We start from the raw sequence: 21,402 nt of genomic DNA, 5'->3' as shown, positions 1-21,402 counted from the left end.
AAAGAATTATTCAAATCGGACCAGTATTTCCTGAGATTAGCGCGTTCAAACAAACAAACAAACAAACTCTTCAGCTTTATAATATTAGTATAGATTTAAACTATTCCTTGGCCCCGGACCACGCACCACCCCAGCGGGGACGTCATGGATATATTCGACGCCGCCGACAGGTAAGGGAACATAGAGTAAAAATCATGGGGAAAAATTAATGGACATATAGTAAAAATCACGGGGTAAAAATTAATAGACATATAGTAAAAATCATGGGGGAAAATTAATGGGGGAAAAGCTCTATTTGTTTCGAGTCACAGAGGGACTCTTTATCGTGAGCAGTGTGCGCAGACGTGGGGACGTCCAGTCCGGTCGACCAGTAGGCTGCCATTACGTCAACCGTGCAGTAAACATAATGTCATAATACTTGGTATTAAGACGTGATATAGTAACGTGACAATATGACATGACAACATGACAAAATTCAGGAAAAAATCAAGAGAAAAGGGGCTATCCATAAATTACATCACACAAATTTCATGACTTTTGACATTAAATTTTGACACAGTTACTGGTACGCCCCCCCCCCCCCTCATTAGAATGACGTCACATTTTATAATTTTACAATTAAAATTAAATTAATCCAAGTTCCTGTTTTAACAGTTACATTATAATACATAATTAAAATTTAAGACCCCCTCCCCCCTGAACGTGTGACGTAATTAATGGATTGCCCTAAAGCAAGAAAACAGGGAAAATGTTAAATTTGTATCAAAACAATATTAATTATTAATAATTAATATTGTATTAATTATTAACACTGTTATATAACTTGTGTTCCTATAGCGACATCTATTGTTTACTAAGTGCAACTAAATTAGTTCTTCGATAATGGAACGTTAGAATAGTAATGTTGTGTAAATTGAAACGTCTTTTAAATATATTTTTCTTAGTCTGGGCCGAGTACTCTATGGTTTTATTAGAAAATCATTGGTGGCGAAACGGATTTGTTAGTCTTTGTATAAATCATGTTTTATTCTTCAACAGATACGCCTCTGAGAATGTACCTCTTATCGCAGTGGTTGGCAAGGACTATGGATCGGGTTCGAGTCGGGACTGGGCCGCCAAGGGACCTTATCTACTTGTAAGTTTAACATACAGATATATTTTTATGGTATAAGCCGGTAAACAAGCAGACGTATCACCTGATGGTAAGCAATCGCCGCCTCCCATGGGGTCTTGAAACACCAGAGGCGTTACAAGTGCGTTACTGGCATTTTGGGGGTTTGGAATTTAAGGGTGGTTGTATTGGGGATTGGGAAGATTGGGAAGGGCAGACACATCGCAAGCGTTGTTTCACGTCGGTTTTCTGCTCGGCCGTGGTATCACGTCGGTCGAGCCGGCACAGCAGTGCCGAAGCATGGCTCTCCCACACTTTTCACATTTCTCAGTAGTAGCACGGAGTCTGGAATTGTGTCCAGTATATGGCAATAGGCTCACCCCTATTACATGGGACTTATAACACAAATGGTGAAAAGTAAGTGTACATTGTATAGCGGCATTACGTGCCGTAATGTGCACCTCTGTCTACCCCTTCGGGGAATAAAAGGCCTTTTACTAAGTTACCTACTCCTTCGGGGATAAAAGGCCTATTATTAAGTTAGTTTTTAATACTTATATTCCAGGGTATCCGCGCAGTAATAGCGGAATCGTTCGAGCGCATCCACCGCTCCAACCTAGTCGGTATGGGCATTGTACCGCTGCAGTTTGTAGACGGACAGAATGCTGAAACTCTTGGACTGGACGGCAGCGAGATTTACAGCATCGACCTGCCTGAGGATATTGCGCCCGGACAGATTATTACTGTCAAGGTAAGAGAATTTTTACCCGACTGCGCCAGGTTACATTAAAATAATAAAAAAACAAAATGGCGGATTTTTGGCGCCAAATTCGAATATTTCTCACTCCCTAGCCTGAACGACTCGATGGATTTCAGCTTGATAGCAGTCGTTTGATTCGTATTTACTGTAAGAGTGACTATAAAAATAATAAAACTAAAAGATAATTAAAGATAATTTACCCACTCTAAATATGAAGACTTAGTGAGGGCACATACTTTCTAAAATGGGTCCCGACTGCTTCAATTTTAAGATGACTTTCTTGTTTTAGGGTTTTTTATTATAAAGAAACGCAGTCGGGTTTTTTTTAGTTTTTTAAATTACCTTTTTTATTTTTATTTATTTTATTTTACACTTTCGGAAAACTTACAGCTAATAACTTAAGATACCTAGTTAAAAAACAATAACTTAATGACGGCCAATTACAAGCTTTCACAAATACTAAAAAACAATGGACAAGTAATCGATAACAGTAATTACCTAAAATGAAATTAAAACAAATCTAACGTATACAGAGTGTGGTGAATTAACACAGGCTAAACATTGTCAAAGTACTTCTTGCATAGTGTCACTTTAATCTTTGCAACGCTAGTACAGTTTTTAAACATTGTCCCACGCTAGGATTTTCTCCTGTGTCGTGGGTGCGTTTACAAACATACAAGTTCACAAACACATAACAAACAAATACACACAACCTTAAAGTATACTTACTTACTTGTATTTGACCTTTACAAATACACTATTTGTTTGTTTGTTTGCGTTTACAAACATACACTCTGATTGTGGAATTAACTCCCTGCCGAGGTTATCCCGATAGGCTACAATATGCGGTACTTCAAGAAGAAAGTAAATAGGTTTCTTACTGGTCAGATGGGGTGATTCAAGAAGAGAGTAAATAGGTTTCTCAAGGATCCGCAAAGTGTATTTAATGCTCCAAGTATTGCAAGTGTTCATAGGCCACGGTAACCATTTACCAATCAGGTGAGCCGTGTGCCATTCTTGCCACAGTCGTGGTATAAAAAAAAACATTGTACAGTGGCGTTACGTGCGGGTTTTTAAACATGAAAACGGGGTGTAGTGTGAGTTTATTACACTCCCTTCCTCCTTTCATTATAGCTCGTATTAAAGACTAAATCTTTAACCAAATTTGATATTTTATGGGTCTATGTACAAACTAAAAATGTTAATCTTTGACTACACGGTTAGCGCGGTGGCTTGGCAACCGGGTGTCACGCACAATGTAACTCTTTGTGTGATCCACAAATTGTTGTTTTGGGTCTGAGTGTCATGTGTATGTGAACTTGTATGTTTGTAAACGCACACACGACACAGGAGAATATTTTCTCCTGTGTCGTGTGTGTTACTATATTCTAGCGTGTTATTTACTAGCGTGGGGCAACGTCTTCAAAAAAATCTACTTGCACTTTGTGTATTAAAAAAGTGCGATCTCGTTTCGATAAAAATGCATTTTTCCTGTAGATGATAAACTTACATTTGATATGTTGATTTTGTCATGTCAAAATATATTAACATCTACGTTTAATTTTAATCCCACTCTCTCCCCCACAGGTGAACAACGGTACAACATTCCCAGTGAAAGTACGTTTCGACACGGAGGTCGACCTCACGTACTTCAAGAACGGCGGCATCCTCAACTACATGATCAGGAAGATGTTGTAATGTCATATGTAACAATGTGACATCGTGTTACATTGTCATATGTAACAATATGACATCGTGTTACATTGTCATATGTGACAATATGACGTCGTGTTACATTGTCATATGTGATGTTACAGAGTCATTGTTAAATATGACATTGTGTTACATTGTCATATATGATGTTACGTAATGTCATATGTAACAATATGACATCGTGTTACATTTTCATATATGATGTTACGTAATGTCATATGTAACAATATGATATCGTGTTGCATTGTCATATATGATGTTACGTAATGTCATATATAACAATATGACATCGTGTTACATTGTCATATATGATGTTACGTAATGTCATATGTAACAATATGACATCGTGTTACATTGTCATATTTGATTTTATGTAATGTCATATGTAACAATACGACATCGTGTTACATTGTCATATATGATGTTATGTAATGTCATATATAACAATATTACAGCGTGTTACATTGTCATATATGATTTTACATAATGTCATATATAACAATATTACATCGCGTTACACCGTCATATATGATGTTACGTAATGTCATATGTAACAATATGACATCGTGTTACATTGTCATATGTGATGTTACGTAATGTCATATATGACATCGTATTACATTGTCATATATAACAATATGACATCGTGTTACATTGTCATATATGATTTTACAGAGTCATAGTTAAATATGAAGCCATTTTTATATGAAGATGTATGAAGCAAACACATGACTTAATTTATACTACTTGTAGTTTCATTTAAGTCATATGAGTGATCTCCATACTGTTTGAATATTCTTTATGATTATAATGTTTATTGTCATATTCTATAATTTACTACTATTGTCATATAAGATATTCAAGGCTCAAAGTTAAGTATGGGATCATCTTTAACTGTGATTCTGAACATGTTACAATGTCATATATAAATATGACAAGATGTTATATTGTCATATAATGTTTAGTTTTAAGATTAAGAGATGGTATAAGGGATTTTTTTTATTATTTATAAATTAAATATCAACAAAATGTAATTTAAATATTTACGGGAACATTTGAATTTAATTAAATTACATTTGAATAAGAACAAATATAATATAATATTGTTTTTTTTTTACCTGTACCCCAGACAAGGGGTCTCGGGTCCGATTCTCGTGTCGGGCAAAGTATTACTGGGCTTTTTTTCGGTTTCTCGAAAATTTCTCAGTAGTAGCACGGAGTCTGGAATTGTGTCCAGTATATGGCAATAGACTCACCCCCTGTTACATGGGACTTATAACACAAATGGTGAAAAGATGTACATATTTTGTATAGCGACAATACTTGCCGTAATGTGCACCTCTGCCTACCCCTTCGGGGATAAAAGACGTGACGTTGTAAAAAATATATATTCAAGCCCTAGTTTCCAGGATATAAACTATCTATGTAACAATACAATCATGTATAGATTATAAGTAAACGAATATATTTGTTATATTTTGTTATTTAGTTGTTTTATTGCCAAAAATACCCATCCTCGTATAAGTTGTTCTAAAAGTATCTGCCACGGCTTTAATGGGAGGTAGTGTTGTGTTTGAACATTACAATAGTGAATGTAAATTATTGATTATTAGTAGTAACAAAAAAAGCTACGTATGAGTTTGTTATGAAAGAGCTATCTCTTTCATTGTCTCTGTCGCATCGTGCGTATTTGTGAACCACTTTATACAGAGTAGAGTCAATGTTTATTTAACTTCTTTATGTTCTCAAATTGAGTTAACTGGTCCGCGGTACGAAATTTCTTCACTATTGTAATGTTCAAACACAACACTACCTCCCATTAAAGCCGTGGCAGATACTTTTAGGACACCTTATATACCTTGTTATCCTGAAGATATGAGAAAAGAAAGTACCTCTACTTATTTTATGGTATAAACTATAAGCCGATTACCGCGGCGTGTTTCATAAAAAAATGAATAAGCCGGTAAATGAACAGACGGATCACCTGATGGTAAGCAATCGCCGCCGCCAATGGACACCCGAAGCACCAGATGCATTACAAGTGCGTTACCGGCCTTTTGGGGGTAAGGAATTTAAGGGCTGTTCGGGGATCGGACACTGGGAAGATTGGGGGTAACTGGGCCTCCGGTAACCTCACACAACGCAGGACTTCAATGTTCCGGTGTTTTCACGGTTGTATTTACTGTAGATCCTGGCTTACATAAATTGCAGTGGTAAGGGAGGCTGTAACGGGCTTTCCCCACAAAAAGTTCCTGAAACTGCCTCTCGCTTAAGGTGGGAGAAGTCATTGGATGATTTCCTTTTTAAAAAATAGGGGAAAAAAAAGCGTGGCCGTCCTCGGCAAATCTGTCGTATTGTGGTGTATGAAGCGGCAAGCATCGGCATGACCTGAAGCGACGTAAAGCGGGAAGCTCATAACCAATCGAGATTGAGGACTTCTATTGACGCCCTTTGACCCATCTACAGGACATATGACATAATTTTTAAACTGACATGATCACTAACACTAATATTAGAATTCGAGACGGGATATTTACCATGTTTAAACATCCATCCGCAATTACTCCTGTTCATCCGTGATAATGGCGCTTGCAACAGTGACGAAATATCGGAAACTCATAAAAATAGATAATGATGGTAAATATCCCGTCTCAAGTTCTAATATTGACATATGACGTAATCATATGCTAAGTGTGGGCTCGCCATGCTTCGGCACTGCTGGGTCGGCTCAACCGGAGTGATACCACGGCCGAGCTGTACACCGACGTGAAACAACCACAGCGTTGTGTGAGTAAGGTTACCAGAGACCCAATTACCCCTTTCCAATCTTCCCAATCCCCGATTTCCCAACAACTTAAATTCCTAACCCCCAAAAGGCCGGCAACGCACTTGTAACGCCTCTGGTATTTGAAGTGTCCATGGGCGGCGGCGATTGCTTACCATCAGTTGATACGTATGCTCGTTTACCGGCTTATACCATAAAGTCACGTAACTCATAGGTCGGTATCATGAACGAAAATAAATAAAACAACTTTGTTTTCAACACAGATAAACAAACAACTCGATTCAAGTAATTCGATGCTTTAATATGAATGGAAAACAATAATAGGTTAAGATTACAGTAATATTTACAAGCATATCCGATGCAATAAGGATCCTGTATTTTAGTTACTGTATACACCTACATAATATAGTATTATATAGATAGAAGTTTGTCTGTATATCATCAACCATGAGACAAAAATATATTTTATTTATAAACGTCAACAAGAGTCTTTTATTTTTGAGGGGGGAAATCATCCAATGGCTTCTCCCGCCTGGGCGAGGTGAGAGGGAGTAATAGGCCTATTGCCATATACTGGGCACAATTCCAGACTCCGTGCTACTACTGAGAAATTTTCGAAAAACCGAAAAAGGCCCAGTAATACTTTGCCCGACCCGGGAATCGTACCCACGGGGCAGTCATTTATCATTTATATTGGTACGTAAAATATTAAAACAAAGCGTAAACAAAGCCACAGGGCGTAGCTAGCTGTGTTGTGATACGTTAGTTAATATGTCTTCAAATTACAATAAATATAAACAAATAAAGTGGGTACGTATATAGCAATCGCAGACATATTTTTAACAGTTTGCGCTGTGTCCCAATTGTGTTGTGATCGTAACTATAAAATTCATATTTTAAAATCAGTGTGTGTTAATTATTATTCAATATTAATAATCTGGGGGCACGGCAGTGCCCCCGCCAAGTCGAGCAAAAAAAAAGCGGCACGGCCGTACCATCCTTTTCTCGAAGCAATTCGGGCCTTTTTCGACCCCCTATAATTCGGTTGTGGATAAAGCAAGAAACCTGAATCTTCAGTAACTAATCCGGCATTGTATAAACACGGAATATTTAAAATTTCAGTCAATTTGAACCAGTAGTTTAAGAATGACAACTTGTTAAAGTTTCTAAATTTTGTCACTCACTGACTCACCGATCATCAAAAGTCCAAGGCACTTCTAGCAGACTTAGAAGCTTCATATTTGGAATACATATAGAGTTTAGTGTCTTAATCATGGGAAAACTTAAATATTTTGTAATTTCGGTCCAGTTTTCCAAATACACCAACTGCATCAATAACTTTGTAATCCCATATAAATATATGGGATTACAAAGTTATTTATGCAGTTGGTGGTTGGTGGTGGTTATAAATTTAATAGGTGTAGATAGGTACCTACCATATGAGGCAAGGGAGGGGGTATAGGGTGGGTAAGGGTGTGTTTAGTAGATGGTATCAAAAAGAAAGGCTCTACAAAAAGAAGTGAGATCCCATCAAAAACATCCTGTAAAAAACCCAAGTCTCGCAGCTCAGTCTTTCTACCGTCAAAAGTTGTGAGATCCATGTAATACCAAGTCGGTTAATCTATTTAGTGTCTACTTGAAGGACCTTCTGTCTTAAGTTATTACATAAGTTATTATCATGCCAATATTAAAAATATTTAACGTTTTAAACAAATAGATCGACTTGGACATCGCATGAAAACAAAATGAATATTACAATATTATATTAGATTCTTTAGTCTCTCGCGCCTCACGCGATTGAAACTCTCGTTCCTGTTGGTCGCTGGCCCGTCGTGCTGTGTAGTGTGATACATACTAATAATCAAATCAAGCGATGTCCAAGTCGATCTATTTGTTTAAAACGTTAAATATTTTTAATATTGGCATGATAATAACTTATGTAATAACTTAAGACAGAAGGTCCTTCAAGTAGACACTAAATAGATTAACCGACTTGGTATTACATGGATCTCACAACTTTTGACGGTAGAAAGACTGAGCTGCGAGACTTGGGTTTTTTACAGGATGTTTTTGATGGGATGCATTATACCTGCATTTATTGAACACAAAAAACATAACAGTGATTTTATTACGGTATAACTTTCGTGAGACATACTAAATTAATTATTATGTTATCGGCTTACTCACGTAACTGTTTGACGAGGAACTCGACTAGTTCCAAGCCATGCTAGAGGCTTATATTCATGACAGCATTCTTCGACACACGACGCGGCGGCTGTCACGCTGCTACAGTAGCTTGAATACAGCTCATGAATAAGAGTCTCTAGCATGGCTTGGAACTAGTCGAGTTCCTCGTCAAACAGTTACGTGAGTAAGCCGATAACATAATAAAATTAATAACAGTGATTGTTTTATAGTAAGTGAAGTGACAATATATAACAGTGTTTATATATAAAAGAAACTATGTTATACATAATACTGTTGTTATATTTATTTCATCTTGATTCGGTAATATGCATGTCGCCGGTGACGAAAGACCTGTTGACTCCATTGATCCAGTACGGAGAAGGGTGTGGGTATATGGTAAGTCGAATTTGAGTCCTATTTTTCAGTAGTTAATCTAAGTGTGGGAGAGCCATGCTTCGGCACTGCTGGACCGGCTCGACCGGAGTGATACCACGGCCGAGCAGAAAACCGACGTGAAACAACGATTGCGTTGTTACACATCATCCCTATTGCCAAGTTTCACAATGATACAATAATCACAAGTTTTTTGATAGTATAAACCAGTAAATAATCAGACGGATCACCTGATGGTAAGTAATCACCGCCGCCCATGGTCACTTGAAACACCAGAGGCTCCACAATGCGTTACCGGCTTTTTGGGGGTTAGGAATTTAAGGGTTGTTGTTCGGGGATGGGGATGGGGAAGATTGGGAAGGGATAATTGGGCTTTCAGTAACCACACTCACACAACGAAATACTATGCAAGCGTGGTACTACTTCGGTCGAGTCGGCCTATTCGTGCCGAAGCATGGTTCTCCCACACCTAATATGTCTGTCCTTATAACGTGAATGATTTTTTTATGTTTTTTTTTAAGCTATGAACGTATGTGTTGGTTTCAGAGTTGTCCTATAATGGGTCGGAACGTGCTCAACGTGCACATAGTCCCGAGCACCCACGGCGAGCTTGGGGACATGAGGACCTTCTACCAACACTACACCGGTTGTAAGTATTATAACCATAAATACATATAATTTTATTGTAACTTTCGTGAGACATACTAAATTAATTATTATGTTATCGACTTACTCAGAGTAGCAGCGCGACAATCGCCACGTCGTGTGTCGCGGAATGCTGCTCATGAATATGAGCCTCTAGCATGGCTTGAAACTAGTCGAGTTCCTCGTCAAAACATTACGTGGGTAAGCCGATAACATAATAATTAATTATGTTTATTATTTCATTTTTCAGATGATGATATTTCTGAGCAGAGTAAAGTCAGTATGAAGAATATCCTGGATGCTACCATCACCGCGCTCTGGGCTCACGCGGAGAGAAAGTATGTATCTTTGATTTTCTTGAATATTATAGGCACATAATTATGTTCTTTTATTTATTTAATTCTTTGACTGCCTACAGAAAACTGTTGAAGGCAAATTATCCGCTAACGTCGGTCTCCGGTGACCACCACGGCGTTCAATGTGTTAAAAGTTGCCCCACGCTAGGATTTTCTCCTGTATCTTGCATGCGTTTACAAACATACCAGTTCACACACACACACATGACACTCAGACCCGGAACCACAATTTGTGGATCACACAAAGAGTTGGTCCGTGCGGGAATCAAAGGTGCTACACGTTACGCGGCAGCTGATTGTTTAGCCACTGCTCCAACCACGAAATTGTTAAATCATCGATGTTGTTAAATCACGAAAAAGTCGAATTATTTAACATGTAAAAGCCAAGCAATGAAACTGCGTGAAACAATTACCGGAGTGATACCACGGCTTCACCAAAAAACGACGTGAAACAACGCTTGTGTTGTGTGATTGTGTGTTGATTCTCTCTTCCCAATCTTCCCAATTGCCGATTCCGCAACAATCCTTAAATTCCTAATCCCCAAAAGGCCGGCAACGCACTTGTAATGCCTCTGGTGTTTCAAGTGTCCATGGGTGGCGGTGATTGCTTACCATCAGGTACAAATAGATTCACTTTTTATTCCCAGATTCACATTCTCCGACATGCCGTATCTATTCCATTGGTGGCAGAACCGAGATTTAACAGGTAAACTATAATATTTAGATAGAACTCAATCTGATACGTTTGGCCGCTATCTCGCCTGATGGTAAGTGATGATGCGGCCTACGATGGAGCACGTCTGCCCATAAGCAACCTATTCACTCGGGCTTTGAAGACACCCAGGTTATACCCATCAGGAAACACAGACTCCGGCAAGGAGTTCCACTCCCTAGCAGTTCGCACAAGGAAGCTTGAAGCGCTAAAGTTTTAAGTTAGTTTTTATTTTAGGTAGGTATTTTTAAGTTCTAATGTGTAATCTTGAAACAAATTACCTTTAACTTACAGTAAAACGCATGGTGTACCAGCTGCTCCGACAAGGGAGGCTGTACTTCAACGGTGGTGGATGGAGTATGACTGATGAAGCCACTACCAGCTACCACGCCATAATCGACCACTTCACTTACAGTCTCAGGTATGAACAGTCATTTAAGTCTTTGACTGCCAATAGAAAACTGTTGAAGGCAAATCCTCCGCTAACATCGGTCACCGGTGACCACCACGGCGTTCAATGTGTTAATGCGGACTAGGTTTACTCTAACGATACTTTTCCACCAGAGATGTGCTATGTAGCTATGCTACGAAGAATCTCGAAGAAGCTCTCTCGTCTCGCCCAAGGCGACGGAAGTAATTGGACGAGTTTTCCGCCAAAAAAAATGCTGAAAAAATGCTACTAAGCTATGTAGCTGTACGAGGAAGAAACGCAGATCGAGTATGCGATAGTAGGGAAGTTATCTATAGCACGCATCTTTCCATATAAAAAACATAACTTAGCTGAGTGCGTTTCCACCAGTGCTAAGCTATGTGTACAGTGAACATGATTGGTGGAAGACAAACGCATCCACAACAACGTAGCATAACACATAGACATTACGAAGCTACACTTTGGAATGGGCGCCTAGCTTCACCACTGACATACAGACTGACAGACTATTGTATTTATTTGATGACATTTCAAAAGTACCTACCTATTTATGGTTTAATTTGGAATTTGGTATAAATTGAAATTGCAATAAATGATTTGATTTTGACATCATCCCCCCTTTTTCACAGGAAAATCAACGCAACATTCTTGGAATGTGGACGTCCACTGGTGACGTGGCAAGCAGACGTGTTTGGTCATACGAGGGAATTCGCCTCACTGATGGCACAGATGGGATTCGATGCCCACTTCATCAGCCCAATCAGCTATGACGATGAACTAGCGAGAATGAGGAGCAAGTCTTTGGAGTTTGTTTGGAGAGGCAGTGATGATTTGGGTAAGCTTTTTAAGGAACACGCCGGTAATTGAGCAGACGTATCACCTGATGGTAAGCAATTGTTGTCGTCCACGGACATTTGAAACAATAGAGGCGTTACAAGTGCGTTACCGGCCTTTTGAGGGTTAGGAATTTAAGGTGGTGGTGGTGAAATTTAAGGTTGTTGGGGAATCGGGGATTTGGAAAATTGGGAAGGGGGAATTCGTGCCGAGGCATGACTCTCCCACACTTAAGTGGAAGAAGTTGGAAATTTAAAAGAAAGTTGTGTTAGTTATACTAAGTGTGGGCTCGCCATGTTTCGGCATGAATGGGCCGGTTGGACTGGAGTGATACCACGGCTGAGTAGAAAACCGACGTGAAACAACGCTTGTGTTGTGATCTTGCAATGAAATAAATTGGAAGATATTGTTTCAAATTGACTGCCTCGTTGGTCGAGTGGTTGCAAATTTGACTGCCGGACAAGAGGTCTCAGGTTAGATTCCCGAGTCGGGCACAACATTCCTCGGGTTTTTTCGGTTTTTTGAAAATTCATCAGTAGCAGCACGGAGTCTGGAATTGTACCCAGTATATGGCAATAGGCTCACCCCCTATTACATGGGACTTACAACATAAATGGTGAAAAGTGACGTGTACATTATTCAGTGGCATTACGTGCCGTAATATGCTCCTCTACCTACCTCTTCGGGGATAAAAAGGCGCGACATTGCTTTTGAAAAAAGTTCAAGATTAGAGTGTGTGTGTTTAATCAATGTTTTAACTATGAGTTTCCTTCTCCCAGGGCCTTCAACGGACATTTATACCCACAAACTGTTTGACGGCTTCTGGGCTCCTCCGGGGTTCTGCTTCGGCCAATTCTGCCACGACCCCCTCATCATCACATCAGACAAGACGTTCGCGAACGTTGAAGAGAGGGTGAGTACCTACCATATCTATAACTAGCTACTTCCGCGCGGTTTCACCCGCTCTGCTCGGCTCCTATTGGTCATAGGGTGATGTTTTATTAGCCTACAGCTTTCCTCACTAAATGGACTATGCAACACAAAAAGAATTATTCAAATCGGACCAGTAGTTCCGGAGATTAGCGCGTTCAAACAAACAGACAAACAAACAAACTCTTCAGCTTTATAATATTAGTATAGATATAAAAATAAGTCTGGTTTTCCTTCCTGACGCTATAACTCCAGAACGCACGAACCGATTTCAATGGTTTTCCATTCGTTGGAAAGGTCTCGTGTTCCGTGAGCAAAGAAAATTCAAGAAAAAAGCAGGAAAACAAGGAAAATAATTGGTGGCGAAACGGAGTTCGCTGGATTTGCTAGTTATCTATATAAAATTTCCATGTCACAATGTTAGTTACCGTACTCCTCTGAAACGGCTTTACCGATTTTTAGCTATGTTTCTATTTTTTACGCGCGACCCATCCTAGCTACGCATGGGTGCAATGGTGATATACTATGCATGTATTATACATATAAACCTTCCTCTTGAATCACTCTATCTATTAAAAAACCGCATCAAAATCCGTTGCGTAGTTTTAGATTTAAGCATACAAAGGGACATAGGGACAGAGAAAGCGACTTTGTTTTATACTATGTAGTGATAATGAGATTGACCTCAATACTTCTGAGCAGATTCACCCGCTCTACTTGGCTCCTATTGATCGTAGCGTGATGTTTTATAGCCTATAGCCTTCCTCGATAAATGGACTATCCAACACTAAAAGAATTAATTACTATGTTATCGGCTTACTCACGTAATTGTTTGATGAGGAACTCGACTAGTTTCAGTAGCGGCGACAATTGTGTGTCGCTGAATGCTGCTCATGAATATGAGCATGCTAGCATGGCTTGAAACTAGTCGAGTTCCTCGTCAAAAAATTACGTGAGTACGCCGATAACTTAGTAATTAATTTAGTATGTCTCACGAAAGTTACAATAAAAATAATTATTCCAATTAGACCGGTAGTTCCAGAGATTTGCGCGATCAATAAAATAGCTTTACGTTTAAAGTAAACGAAACAAGAGCGCTTTCGGTGTTCTGATTGGTTGGTTCATTTGAGCCGGCCAATCACAGCGCCGAACCCACTCTCATTTCGATTACTTTAAACGTAAAGCAAACTCGTACTAAGGATACAGGAATCAAACTTACCACGTTACTACGGCGTCACTTAGTAGATTACTACGGCGTAGCACGTCTACTACGCCGTAGCATACTGCTACAGAAAGTGCTACGCGAATAAAAACATGAATTATTATTTTATTTGGTAAACAGATGTTAAAATAAAGCTAAAATATATAATAATAATTATGTAATCGGCTTTCTCACGGAACTGTTTGCCATGCTTTTTTTGAGGGGGGAAAATCTTTCAATGACTTCTCCCGCCTTCGGCGAGGCGAGAGGGAGTGTCAGATTCTTACTGGCTAAAAACCACCCCGTTCCTACTCCTGCTTTTCGAGCTGGAGCCCCGGAAATCCGCAGCTCCGGATCAGGCATCTGCCCTACTGGGCCCCATCTGTGTTCAAGCCATGGTAGAGGCTCATATTCATGAGCAGCATTCCGCGACACACGACGCGGCGACTGTCGCTGCTACTGAAACTAGTCGAGTTCCTCGTCAAACAGTTACGTGAGTAAGCTGATAACTTGATAATTAATTTAGGAATCTCGTAATATTTTTTAATTATTTATATTAACTTTTTCAAATTCAATATATTATACATTTGCAAAGATGATATCGCGAGTGACAAAAGGAGGTCACAGCTGCTACTGCCGTGGGGTTGAGGATCCATGAACCTCTTGATTTCATCTTTCACTGTCTACACTTCAGTTCTTTATGTCTGGGGACTAGGACTTAGGTCGGCTCCTAGTAAACCGATTTACGGTGTAGCAACGGACCTCCCGACATTCCCTGTCAAATGTTTACATTATTCTAAAATGGTTAAAGTATAGAATGGAGATGGTTACCCATCTATATATTAGCCTTGGCAAGTGTTGCTTTACTTATATAAGTATATTTCTGTAGCCACCTGCGAGAGGGCGTAAGACTCATCGCTCTCTGATAAATCTGAACCTTTTATTCTGCGGTTTCCATCCCAATATTTTAAAATAAACACAATCTTACAAGAAACTATCATCTTCAACAGCCTATAAGTGGTTACTGCTACCAAAGTCTTCTTCTCACACGGAGAAGTGACAAGTTACAAGTGCATATTGCCTTTTGGGGGTTAGGAATTTAAGGATTATTGGGGAATCGGGGATTGGGAAGGGGGATAATTGGGCCTCTGGTAACTTCACTCACACAACGCAAGCGTTGTTTCATATCGGTTTTCTGTGAGGTTGTGGTATCACTCTGGTCGAGCCGGCCCATTCGTGCCGAAGCATAGCTCTCCCACACTTATTCATTTGCCAGACTGACAAAAAGGTCAAATTTGCTAGAGCCGTGGACCTCGTTAGAAGTCGATCTGAGTATTTCCTCAAAATTTATGTTTGGTCTCTATTGTCGGCATATAGTAAGCACTGCACTTGATATTATTCAGAGACACAGTCTAGGACTTAGGTCGGCTCCTAGTTAACCGATTTACGGAGTAGCAAACGGACCTCACAACATTCTCTCTTTACATTGGCTACTTTATAAACCGGACGAGAAAACTTCGCTTGCGTGATGCAGGATTTGTAAGTTCCGGATGATTTTTCTCGTAAATTATTATATTTATGTTATGATGCTATAGTTACAAATGAAAGGTTATTTTTTTTAGTATTTTACAGTATTATTAATTAATTGAAAAACCTTTTAATTTAAAGAATATTCCGCTTTAACATAAAACGAAAGTGCAACAATAAAAGAAGATTGCGTTTAACGCCATCTGTTAGTTTTGGTTTGAACTATCTTGTCTATGTGTCAGTAAATGTCGTCACACAGTTGAAACTTATAATTGCCAAGTAGTTCAGCAATACCAGAGATAGGTCTGTACCTCTCTGAATTATATTGGGAGGGAGTGTCAGACTCTTACTGACTAAAAATGTAACCCGCTAGGCAGTCCGCAGCGTGACTTATTCAAATAACTAAACATTACATAGCCCTCCGTTTCATGAAGACAGTTTTTTAAACGTTGTTCTAAACTAGGATTTTCTCCTGTGTCGTGTGTGCGTTTAAAAACATACAAGTTCACATACACATGACAATCAGACAACAATTTGTAGATAACACAAAGTGTTGCTTCGTGCGGGAATCGTACCCGCTACACGTTGAATTTAAATTAACTCATGTAAAAATGATTTGGGGGGTGACAAAAGGAAGTCACAGCTGCTACTGCCGTGGGGTTGAGGATCCAGGTTCCTCTTGATTTCATCTTTCACTGTCTACACTTCTGTTCTTTATTTCAGAGTAGGACTAGGACTTAGGTCGGCTCCTAGTAAACCGATTTACGGTGTAGCAACGGACCTCCCGACATTCCCTCTTGACATTGGCTCCTCTATAAACCGGGCGAGAAAACTTCGCTTGCGTGATGCAGGCATTGTAACTTTGGGACGAATTTTCTCGTAAACTATTATACTTTTGTTTCAACATTATAGTTTTAAATGAAAGATTATTTTTAGTAGTATTTTTCAGTATTATATAAATATTGAATCACATCATAGTTTAATAATTATTCCAGTTTAAAATAAAAGAAACGTACCACCAAATGTCCTTACGTATTTTCCCGTGTGTGGGAAAAGGCGAGGAGATTGCCCTCAACAGTAATTTAGCTCGATCTGATTGGATCCTAGAACTGGCGGCCATCTTGCAAATGTCTTTATGGCATTTCAAACTCTATCGTTTAGTAATAAAGTCGAGATTGTATTGGAGTAATGTTCGTAGTTCTGCTGACTGTACTTGTAGCGCGGGTTGCATTGAGGGGGACACCGGGACACAACTGCAATATATCTGTCTTTTTCTCTCTTACTGCACACACGTGTGTTAGAGCGAGTAGGCTGACGTACAAAAATTGATTTTAGATCATCTTTGCAATTTTCAAAACATGTTGGAAATATTTTAGATACTGAACAAAATGTCAAATGTTTACATTATTCTAAAATGGTTAAAGTATAGAATGGAGATGGTCACCCATCTATATACTAGCCTCGGCAAGTGTTGCTTTACTTATTTAAGTATATTTCTGTAGCCACCCGCGAGAGGGCGTAAGACTCATCGCTCTCTGATAAATCTGAACCTTTTATACTGCGATTTCCAACTCAATGTTTTAAAATAAACACAATCCCACAAGAAACTATCATCTTCAACAGCCTATAAGTGGTTACTGCTGACCAAAGTCCTCTTCTCACACGGAGAAGTGACAAGTTATAAGTGCATATTGCCTTTTGGGGGTTAGGAATTTAAGGATTATTGGGGAATCGGGGATTGGAAAGGGGGATAATTGGGCCTCTGGTAACCTCAATCACACAACGCAAGCGTTGTTTCATGTCAGTTTTCTGTGAGGCTGTGGTATCACTCCGGTCGAGCCGAATCATTCGTGCCGAAGCATGGTTCTCCCATACTTATTTATTTGCTAGATTGACAAAAAGGTCAAATTTGCTAGAGCCGTGGACCTCGTTAGAAGTCGATCTGAGTATTTCCTAAAAAATTATGTTTGGTCTCTGTAGTCGGCATATAGTATGTACTGCACTTGATATTATTCAGAGACACAGTCTAGGACTTAGGTCGGCTCCTAGTAAACCGATTTACGGAGTAGCAAACGGACCTCACAACATTCCCTCTTGACATTGGATCCTCTGTAAACCAGACGCGAAAACTTCGCTTGCGTGATGTAGGAATTGTAAATTACGGACGATTTTTCTCGTAAATTATTATATTTTTGTTGTAACGTTATAGTTACAAATGAAAGGTTATTTTTTGAAGTATTTTTCAGAATTTTTAATAATTGAATAACTTTTTAATGAAAAGAAATATCGCTTTAATATCAAACGAAAGTACAAGACTAAAACAAAATTGTATTTAACGCCATCTGTTAGTTTTCGTTTGAACTATCTTGTCTATGTGTCAGTAAATGTCGTCACACGGTTGAAAGTAATTCAGCAATACCAGAGATAGGTTACCTCTCTGAATTCTATTGGGAGGGAGTGTCAGACTCTTACTGACTAAAAATGTAACCCGCTAGGCAGTCCGCAGCCTGACTTATTCAAATAACTAAACGTTTATGTAACCTTTTCATGAAGACAGTTTCTTAAACGTTGCTCCAAACTAGGATTTTCTCCTGTGCCGGTGCGTTTACAAACATACAAGTTCACAATACACATGACACCCAGACCCGAAACAACAATTTGTGGATCACACAAAGTGTTGCTTCGTGTGGGAATCGAAACCGCGACAAGTTGCATGGCAGTCAGGTGCCTAACTACCGCGCCAACCGTACAGTCTTTATTTATACTAAATTTTTCAAATTCAAAATATATTACATTGAGTCTGAAACTAAAGAAAATTTTAAACCTATGTAAAAATGATATCGCGAGTCACAAAAGGAGGTCACAGCTGCTACTGCCGTGGGGTTGAGGATCCATGAACCTCTTGATTTTCATCTTTCACTGTCTACACTTCAGTTCTTTATGTCTGGGGACTAGGACTTAGGTCGGCTCCTAGAAAACCGATTTACGGTGTAGCAACGGACCTCCCGACATTCCCTCTTGACATTGGCTCCTCTATAAACCGGGCGAGAAAACTTCGCTTGCGTGATGCAGGCATTGTAACTTTGGGACGAATTTTCTCGTAAACTATTATACTTTTGTTCGAACATTATAGTTTTAAATGAAAGCTTATTTTTTGTAGTATTTTTCAGTATTATTTATATATTGAATCACATCGTAGTTTAATTATTATTCCAGTTTAAAATAAAAGAAACGTACCACCAAATGTCCTTACGTATTTTCCCGTGTGTGGGAAAAGGCGAGGAGATTGCCCTCAACAGTAATTTAGCTCGATCTGATTGGATCCTTGAATTGGCGGCCATCTTGCCAATGTCTTTATGGCATTTCAAACTCTATCGTTTAGTAGTAAAGTCGAAATTGTATTGAAGTAACGTTTGTCGATGTGCTGACGTCTGCACATGGAGTATAGACATAAGGAGTAGTCTCTGTGAATGAAACATTGTCCGTTACAATGTGTTGCATAGAGGGCGCCACAATGACAGTCTCAGACTATGAGTCTCCTCTACATAAGAGGGTTTGCCATAATCTCCGCAGGCAGGCGGGTTGGAGATCGCAGTGTAAAAGGTTCAGGTTTATCAGAGAGCGCTGCTGCACGGTCTCTGTCAAGTGTGTAGTTCCTTAGTCGGTATATGACACCCGCGGGAAGAGTCGCGGTGGTTACACATGTATTGCACGCTGACGTCCCCTCACGGTACAGATGGCACTCCTTGCCTGTATACTCCGTGATGTTGTTTGTGAGGAGAGCTCTACACTGCAGAGTGTGTGATGTACAGACAACACACCTATTTAGTACGCAAGTAGAAAATACAGATTCAGTACAGAGACAGTAACTACAGGATAGTAGACGGGGTATTAAAATTAAAAATCTATTTAGTCCGTCAGTTAGGAAATGTAAAAATATTAGACACGTATTTCTGTATTTTGTTATATAAGATAATAATACTTAGATAAAACGGAGTTTAGTTTAGGAGTGGGAGGTCGTTCGTAGTTCTGCTGACTGTACTTGTAACGTGGGTTGCATTGAGGGGGACACCGGGACACAACTGCAGTATATCTGACTCTTTCTCTCTTATTGAACACACGTGTGTTAGAGCGAGTAAGCTGACGTACAAAAATTGATTTTAAATTATCTTTGCAATTTTCAAAACATGTTGGAAATATTTTAGATAAATGTCAAATGTTTACATTATTCTAAAATGGTTAAAGTATAGAATGGAGATGGTCACCCATCTATATACTAGCCTCGGCAAGTGTTGCTTTACTTATATAAGTATATTTCTGTAGCCACCCGTGAGAGGGCATAAGACTTATCGCTCTCTGATAAATCTGAACCTTTTATACTGCGATTTCCAACCGAATATTTTAAAATAAACACAATCTTACAAGAAACTATCATCTTCTTCAGTCGACAAGTTACAAGTGCATATTGCCTTTTGGGGGTTAGGAATTTAAGGTTTATTGGGAAATCGGAGATTGGGAAGGGAGTTAATTGGGCCTCTGGTAACTTCACTCACACAACGCAAGCGTTGTTTCATATCGGTTTTCTGTGAGGCTGTGGTATCACTCTGGTCGAGCCGGCCCATTCGTGCCGAAGCATAGCTCTCCCACACTTATTCCTTTGCCAGATTAACAAAAAGGTCAAATATGCTAGAGCCGTGGACCTCGTTAGAAGTCGATCCGAGTACTTTCTTAAAATTTATGTTTGGTCTCTATTGTCGGCATATAGTAAGTACTGCACTTGATATTATTCAGAGACACAGTCTAGGACTTAGGTCGGCTCCTAGTAAACCAATTTACGGAGTAAGCAAACGGACCTCACAACATTCCCTCTTGACATTGGCTCCTCTATAAACCGGACGCGAAAACTTAGCTTACGTAATGTAGGAATTGCTAGTTCCGGATGATTTTCCTCCTAAATTATTATATTTTTGGTATAACGTTATAGTTACAAATAAAAGCTGATTTTTTTAAGTATCTTTCAGTATTATTTAATAATTGAATAACCTTCCAATTTAAAGATTGTTCCGTTTACATATAAAACGAAAGTGCAACAATAAAAGAAGATTGTGTTTAACGCCATCTGTTAGTTTTCGTTTTGAACTATCTTCTCTATGTGTCAGTAAATGTCGTCACACAGACGAAAGTTATAATTGCCAATATAATTTAGAAAGACCAGAGATAGGTCTGTACCTATCTGAGTTCTATTCGATTTAATCGCTGAATAAACTTTTATAGCACGATTTAGACGTGGCTTGATAATGTTTATTATTTATTTGGACAACCAGTAGCTGTTACATTAGAACTTACATCTAAACACTTATGTTAATTGAAATGCACAACATTTTAAGGTGTCACAACATGCACTGTAACATTACATAACGATGACATCTCATCAATCAGTAAGAAAAAAAACGATTGTAGATTGTGTTTAACGTCATCTGTTAGTATTCGTTTGAATTATCTTCTCTATGTGTCAGTAAATGTCGTCTCACATAATTCTGAAAGTTATAGTTGCTAAAAGAGTGTAAAGAGACCGGAGTCTGTATCTAACCGTTCCTACAGTGTGTATTTAATTTATACTAATATTATAAATTTGAAAGTGTGTGTGGCTGTTTATTTGTACATTGTGTTACTTTCGAAGATATATAGATTTGAAATATCGCATGACCTCACTTCTAGGTACATTTTATAAGTAGAAATGACGTCTTTGCTCCCACTCCTAAACTTTGATTAGTTTTATCTAACTAAGCATCGTTATCTTAAATGACAAAATAAAAAC

General features: G+C 38.9%; 2 protein-coding genes across 2 annotated transcripts in view; both read left to right on the top strand.

Moving 5' to 3' along the window:
- LOC126911804 (cytoplasmic aconitate hydratase-like) overlaps positions 1-5,068 on the top strand; it is a 42,622-nt gene extending 37,554 nt beyond the window's left edge. The window contains 3 exon segments of the mRNA XM_050700676.1: positions 1,039-1,135; positions 1,677-1,862; positions 3,459-5,068. Coding sequence (XP_050556633.1) covers positions 1,039-1,135; positions 1,677-1,862; positions 3,459-3,569 — 394 coding nt within the window. The 3' untranslated portion in view covers positions 3,570-5,068.
- Positions 5,069-9,493: 4,425 nt separating this feature from the next.
- Positions 9,494-21,402, top strand: part of LOC118280863 (lysosomal alpha-mannosidase-like) — a 44,368-nt gene continuing 32,459 nt past the window's right edge. The window contains exons 1-6 of the mRNA XM_050700651.1: positions 9,494-9,598; positions 9,845-9,932; positions 10,598-10,656; positions 10,957-11,083; positions 11,722-11,927; positions 12,706-12,839. Of these exons, the coding sequence (XP_050556608.1) occupies positions 9,508-9,598; positions 9,845-9,932; positions 10,598-10,656; positions 10,957-11,083; positions 11,722-11,927; positions 12,706-12,839 (705 nt within the window). The 5' untranslated portion in view covers positions 9,494-9,507. The remainder of the gene's footprint in view (positions 9,599-9,844; positions 9,933-10,597; positions 10,657-10,956; positions 11,084-11,721; positions 11,928-12,705; positions 12,840-21,402) is intronic.

Source organism: Spodoptera frugiperda, chromosome 19 (genome assembly GCF_023101765.2).
Source record: "Spodoptera frugiperda isolate SF20-4 chromosome 19, AGI-APGP_CSIRO_Sfru_2.0, whole genome shotgun sequence".
Classification (NCBI taxonomy): Eukaryota; Metazoa; Arthropoda; class Insecta; order Lepidoptera; family Noctuidae; genus Spodoptera; species Spodoptera frugiperda.
Note: the sequence above shows the minus strand (reverse complement) of the source record. Positions and strands in the feature narration are given on the sequence as shown.